The 7,036-nt window shown below is 39.6% G+C and overlaps 1 protein-coding gene across 1 annotated transcript in view; it reads right to left on the bottom strand.

Moving 5' to 3' along the window:
* Positions 1 to 2,256: 2,256 nt before the first annotated feature.
* RFX6 (regulatory factor X6) overlaps positions 2,257 to 7,036 on the bottom strand; it is a 36,896-nt gene continuing 32,116 nt past the window's right edge. Inside the window, exons 16-19 of the mRNA XM_072857888.1 lie at positions 5,846 to 6,055; positions 4,797 to 5,306; positions 3,599 to 3,817; positions 2,257 to 2,423 (exon numbers count right to left, since the gene is read on the bottom strand). Coding sequence (XP_072713989.1) covers positions 2,257 to 2,423; positions 3,599 to 3,817; positions 4,797 to 5,306; positions 5,846 to 6,055 — 1,106 coding nt within the window. The remainder of the gene's footprint in view (positions 2,424 to 3,598; positions 3,818 to 4,796; positions 5,307 to 5,845; positions 6,056 to 7,036) is intronic.

Raw genomic sequence — 7,036 nt, 5'->3', positions numbered from 1 at the left:
GTGATACTTCATGCTACTCTGCATTTTGTAGCCATCACAAGAATCTGCACATTTAATGATACAATATAGTTTCTTATCTCAGGTAAAGTGCAGATAAAGTAATTTACACCAAAAAAACCCTCACAATGCAAAATAGTTCAAATGAAAAAAAGAAAATTATTGGAAATGCATATAAATCACGTGAGAGTCACTATGTGCCACCAACTACGCTTTTTATGTAGGGCATGATGGACTAAGACCCTGTCTGCTAGTGACTGCCTCTTCCTCTAAATTCTAAATATTGCTCTCAAGTAAATTCAGCAATTGAGAAGTTTCCAGCTTAAAGTAATTATTTAGGCCATGCCATTTGTCAGTAGAGGGAGCCAAGCATTTCAGGATAGTGACATATCCCTTCTCTTCGTACTGCCTGTCCCCTCTTATCTCACTTGGAATGGGAGGGATGTCTCTCTCTTCACTGACTATAGAGGAAATCTGTGTGACCCGCTTAGATGGGGAACCTGGCCTTTATAGGACTAATTTTAGGAGAAAATATATCCTGTTCTGAATAATCATGAAGAAAGAACTCTTTTGCAGTACTTTCTTCACATGCTGTAAAGCCTTGCCCAATAAATATTTGTTTGAACAGTCTATATTACCACTACATGTCATTGAGAATTTTTATTGAAACCAAAACTCTCTTGCATCATTATGGCATTTTTAGTCACAACTTAAGACTTCATCCTGAGTTAGGAAGCAATTGAGCTGAAGTCTTCTACATCTCAATTACTGAACTATGGTGTCTTATTTCTGCATAAAGTATTTCATATCAGGAATTATTCGAGAGCTAGCCCAGTCAATGCTCCTTATTACTTTTCTGCTGCAGTCAGACTTCTCATGATAGAAAACTCTAAAGGAAGGTATACAGGATAGAAATAAAAACTTCATCACAGTATCATGCATTTTCTTCCACCAAAAATACCCTACTATCTAATTCCACAATATCCAGCATATATTCAATGGGCTGAACGGGAATATGGACATCAAATAACCTCAGAAGACTGGATTTAAATCCAAATCCGAATCTGATGATGGGACAATCTGATTATAAAATAACACCTGTTATTTCATGAATGTGTAGCAAGAAGCTTGTTTTGTAAGTCTCTTTTCCCTTCCCTTCCCTTCCCTTCCCTTCCCTTCCCTTCCCTTCCCTTCCCTTCCCTTCCCTTCCCTTCCCTTCCCTTCCCTCTTTAATACCGTTAGTGAATATTCTTCACCTGGCTTCTCCAGGAACATACATAAATGCATGTTTGTATACAGAATATCATGGCACCTCTAAAATATTTTTTTATTAAAACAGCTGATCTGGAGGGTTGCGATAATTTTTAATCATCTTTACTACTTTTGGTCTCAGTATACACAGTTGCCCTAAACCCATGAAAGCTGATGGACAGCTTTCTGTGGATTTCCACCAGTAGAAATTTTGGGCTCATACCACAAGTAATTTCGAAATCCCATGATATTTTGTGGCATAGTTTCATTTGTTTCAGTTATCCAGATACAGTAGCAGGCTACTGCAATTAGTTAGCTTATGATATTTGCATGTTTTGTTGGTTTTATTTTAAGAGGAAGTGGTTTATTTTAAAAGAAAAAAAAATCCCCACAATATGTTTTGTTTATTTCCTGAGGACTTTCACTTACACAAGTAGGCACTAAACATTTGAAACTGACTTTCCAGAGCACAACAGTAAAAAACTTAAGAATTTGGCTTAGTTTCATTTAAAACAGTAAAAATTGACCTTGTAAACATTTCCATAGGAGGTAGGATGCATACATTTGACAATCTGTCAAATAAGAGAAAGTAAACAGTTACTCTGTGATCCTAATAAATAATGAGGAACAGAGGCATTAAATAAACACTTTTATACAAAAAGATATAAGTGAAAGACTAAAATAGCATTTTTAATAAATTAGGAATAGATGTAATAATTTCTTTACAACTTAGTCTTGCTTGCAAGAATCTCTGGTTCTTTCTGCTCGCCCTGAATTTCTGACTGAAAAGCTGTAATGGTGAGAACCATCCTGAGTGATTCACAAGCAGGACCAAATCTGAATATAGCTATTTTTTTTGTGTGGAGGGCTGCTAATCTTTCTAAAATGGCTCCTTTAACATCTCTATGTAATATTTTTCTATACCACCAATTTGAAGGGGATTGTCATCATAGCCTTAATGTCTGGATTTGGGAAGTAAGCTTAAGGCACTGACATGTCTCTCCCAGTTCAGGTTCCTCCAGCAGCTGCTCCCATGAAGACAGTGTTGATTGGTGGTAAAGATGACACCATATCTCTGCTTGGTGGGCCATGGGACTCCACATTCTCCTGAGAAGGGAACTGACCAGATGTTCCATACATACATTGGGAAGAAGGTGTGGTTTGCATGTTTGAAGCTGTGGGGAAAAAAGGTTACTATCATTGCAAGTTTTCTATCTATTGAAATTAAAAAAAACACAATCCAATTTCATCTGATGGAAACCCTTATCTACCAGGCACACCATCTGAAGGACGGAAATGTCAACACTTCTATACTTCACTCAATTTACCTATACTTCTATAACTTTTCTTCAGTGGCTCCTCATGCCATCAGGGGATAGGTCAAAACCCATGTATAAGTAAGTGAACTCTGCTAAAAATCCAGCTACAGGCCTGAAGTTTGCGGCTTGCATATGAGCCATCTTCCGTGAAAAGTGTGCAAAGCTATTTATGTGCGCTACGCTCGTCTTTCCATATCTTGCACCATTCAAGTCCATATTCACTGGTGGTATCACTGCCACCACCTGGCACATATCAACATAGAATACAGAAGATACTTGATGGGCACAGTCCTGGTGTGGTGCTGCTGAGTTTTTTTCCCCCTCTAGCATCCTTTAAAGGACTGAGCACTGAATTTTTGCAGAGCCTTAATGAGGCAAGTAATGTCTGATCTTCTGTGCAAGGTTAACAGGTAAGTAGTAGGAAGAGGTAATCTTGTGGAGAAACAAATGGTGCCCTAGTTTATATCTTCCATGCAACCCTTTTTGGAATATGAGACCAAACGCAGCTGTAATTTGTTTAATGCATATACCAAAACAAACCCTTTGGGGTTAGGTAATTTCACCTAAAATTCACTGTCAGTGGGAGCTTTGCCTAATACACACAGTTGTTAAAGCATAGGACAGGAAGGGACTATACCACAGGTAGTATATATCTAGACATCCCTGACCCAGGGTTCATTTGATCTGCTTGACAGTGAGGATCCTTAAGAGTCCTTAGAAGAGCCCAGTCCATTATTAGCTCACTTAATAGTTAGAAAGTGTTTCCTAATATGGACTTTTCTGCAATTCAGGCCAGTCATTCCACTCCTCATGGACAATGGATCATAGTCCTCCTTATGGGAGTGAAGAGTTATTAAACCACTGTCCTGCAATTTTAAGGAAAACACATCTTATGGTACATTCTAGGTACTGAGCTATTTTATCTCTATATGTATCTCATATACTATATATGTGAGCTACAGTTTAATACTCAGCACTTGTTAGGATGCTAAAAGGTTCATAGCTCTCCCTCAGTTGTTGGCTATACTTACGCATAGGAGTCCGACAGACAATTGAAGGTGAGGACTCTGTGTAGTATGAGCCTGTTTGTTTTCTTGCGCTGTCATCCAAGATACTCAGTGGATCATGTATATCATTGTATGATGGCAATGATCGAATGCTGCTTACACTGCTGATTACAGAAACATGTTGATCCACCATTGTTCCAAGTCTGTCAGATTCTGGATAATTTATATTGTTTCCATAATATCCTATTGACAGGAGATTGGAAAAAAGCAGAGTGAAACTACTGTTGAAGAGAAAGGGCAGGAGCCTGTGATAACCTGGGACAAAAGGGGATTGTTACCAGCTGAGTACCTTGAGAATAAGATTATTTATGTACACGTACAGCCTAGTAACACTAGTAGCATATTCAGTGACTGACCCAAAAGAGGGGTGGTAACAAGGGAGCAAAAAGATCCTGAGTTCAGTCATGCCTTCAGTACAGAATTGCCCTTCCATTCTAAGTTCAGAATCAAACAGTAGCCTGCAATCAGTGGCCATAAGAGACACCCTGGGGACTCCTATCCACAGTTCAGTGCTCCCTTCTGAAGCTCACAATCGAGGAAAGTATACCTGGAAATAAAATCTGCATGGTAATACTGCATATACAAATCCATATAAAAGTAACATTTCCACTGTGTCTTTCCTCCAGAAGGGAGAGGTGTTTTTTCTGACTGCATCTCTGAAGCAGATTGTGGCATACGTTTGAAGTATGAGAAATATTAGGGCCAAAGTCTCAAACTAATGCTAATGCACATTTTTATACTTCGTTTCACCATCCTGACCCTGTGACTAGAATGGTCCATTATGCTGATCCCAGAGGTAAGCTTTCTTACGCCTGCTCTATTTCATAGTAGAGGTTTTGGGGGCTTTTCAAGGGATTGTTAAATCACAAGGTCATCCTGGTTTTGCTTCCTTTGTGCAAGACATGGTGATGGTGCCAAAGGAAGATTAGCATAGGTGCAGCAGATTCATTTGAGGTCAACTGAGGATTCACCAGAGGAAAATAAATCCTTAAGAAGCTTGTTAAGCTGCTTTAGTGTCTCTGTGTGTCATCAGAGAAGTGGAAAACAGGAAGGTATAAATAAGAGCTGAAAAACATCTTCCATAGAAAAAAGCAGAGGAAAAAGTGTTTTACTCCAGCAAGGAAAGAGAAACAGAAGGGAAAAAGAAAATATATATTAATACCGTTGGAAGCATTAGTGGGATATGCTGCTCCTGGGCACGTAGATACTGAGTTGCTCAAGAAATTGAAACTCCCAGTATTCAGAAACTGCATATTGTGTGTGTCCTGAGACATGGGTGAGGGACCATAGCTGGAAGGAGATCTGACATTGTATGGAGACACAGCACAACTGTTGCTGAAGTAGTCTCTGGAGAACTGCTGTTCACTCAAGGCATTGAATCGGCTGAGCTCTGCTCTGTGATGGTAAACTCCTGAAGTGGAATGGGCCTGAGTTCTGAACATAGCCTGGTAATTGGAATTGTTTCCATAGTAATTCTGATTAGTTTGTGACAAAGTCTGATAAAGGGGTTCTGAGTAGGAAGAGCACTGTGAATGTGTGGATAACACTGGACCTACACTTGGAGGTCTCACAGCCATTGGCCCCTGGTTGATAACACTTCCTCGGCTGACCATGGCTGGTGAAATGGGTGGAGTCATCAGGTGACCAGTGCTTTGAGACAGCTCCATCTGGCCTGGAATAAATAAGCATTAGCCATGATTAGCATTCATACTGCAGTACTGATGAATAGAGCGGATCTGTTAAGACACTAACCCTCTAGTGAAGTGTACATTATCATCTGAAACCTTTACAAAGGATTTTATGCATTGGCCCCACCTATACAACACACACTCTTTAATCCATGGCTTCACGCTATAAAGCTTCCCACTTTCATTCTCCAGCTTGGAGGCTGCCACATTCAGTGGGAAATTCCAGCAGTTACAAGCCTGGTGTGCTCCAGGTGTTATTGTTCATTCTCTCCTCACAAGAACCTCACCAAGCCAAGAGGTATAGGATAGTTTTATCGTTGTTCCAAGAGGATCTGTTACTAGCAGGGCTCTACAATTGCCACCTTCTGTAAATCAGCACAGAGGGTGAGCTCATGAAACATTATTTACTAGAGGTCTTTGTAAATGCATATGGTCATTGCTCCTCCTACAGCAACATGTTACTGTGGGCTGAAAGGCTAACAAGCAAATAAGAGAAGGAGAAACTAGAAGAACTGATACATACCTGTCAGCTGCATATTCTCACTGTCTCCTGTGGCGAAGGGGTTCAGACCAGAAGGTACACTGCTGGGCTGACTAGCTGACAAGGGCACATAGGTTTGCTCTGCTAGACACTCATTTTTGACTGAAGTGTCACTGGGCAGAGGAGCAGCTTTGTTACGATTTGCTAGGAAGCAAGAGCTTGGTGATGCGGTAAAGGTGGCTTTGCTTGCATCTGGAAGAGTAAGTGAAAACTCTTGGTGGCTGCTATGTAGGCTCATTGCACATAAATTCACCACTAGTATATAGACAGCATATGAGCTGCCTGATTTGTTTGTATCTTTGGTTGCTTATTTTAAAACCCAGTGAAGCCTCCATATTTTGCATGTAGCCAATGAATACAAATATTGCTCTAGTCTTGATCTTCCCAGTGGAACTCTTTGTATCATATTCCCTGACCACAGATCTACATCACAGAGTATCAGCTCCTTACTGAAGCCATCATAGTGAAGGTATGAATCAGATTTATTCCCTTGAAGTAAATGTCAGCAATGAAGTCAAGTAAATTGTACTAAGAGTGAATCAGGCTCATGACATTTCATCCTAAAGAATTAACAATGGGAGTTTCAGAATGCTTGAACTCTATTTTCATACTAAGATCTAGAGAAAAGCATTTGTTATACTCAGTAGTTCTTCAGTTTTCTGCAGACTGTTGATAAACTCAGTGGAAGTTTTGCTGTCCTTCAGTGGAAACCATGACTTTACCTTATGGTTTCAAGTACTTCACCGAAGTATCCAAGGATAAGGCAACTGCTACATACGACAAGTTTTTTTCCTGAAGGCTGAATTAAAAGAAAAAGCGCAGCATCTACTATCAGACAAATTCTATGCAAGTTTCTTGCAGCAAAGTGCAGATTTAGAGTAACAACAACCAAAAAGTAAAAGATTGATTGCTGGTGCTAATATTAATAAAAAATAGTTCAGCAGAACCCAGTTGAATTTCACTGGATTTTTAGGGATTAACTTGGACCAGAATTTGATCCAAATCAATCTTCATTCATTTTATAGCAAAAGACCTGGAGCATATGACTTCCAACTGCCTAACCTTGAAGAAGCCTGGTAGATGGAAAATGTTAAGGATACTGTTTTAAATTCATTTTGTTTTTCTTCCACATAGTAGTACTTCAGCCAGATGCTAAATAGGGATCCAAACTTG

The sequence above is a fragment of the Ciconia boyciana genome, chromosome 3, assembly GCF_034638445.1.
Source record: "Ciconia boyciana chromosome 3, ASM3463844v1, whole genome shotgun sequence".
NCBI lineage: Eukaryota > Metazoa > Chordata > Aves > Ciconiiformes > Ciconiidae > Ciconia > Ciconia boyciana.
Note: the sequence above shows the minus strand (reverse complement) of the source record. Positions and strands in the feature narration are given on the sequence as shown.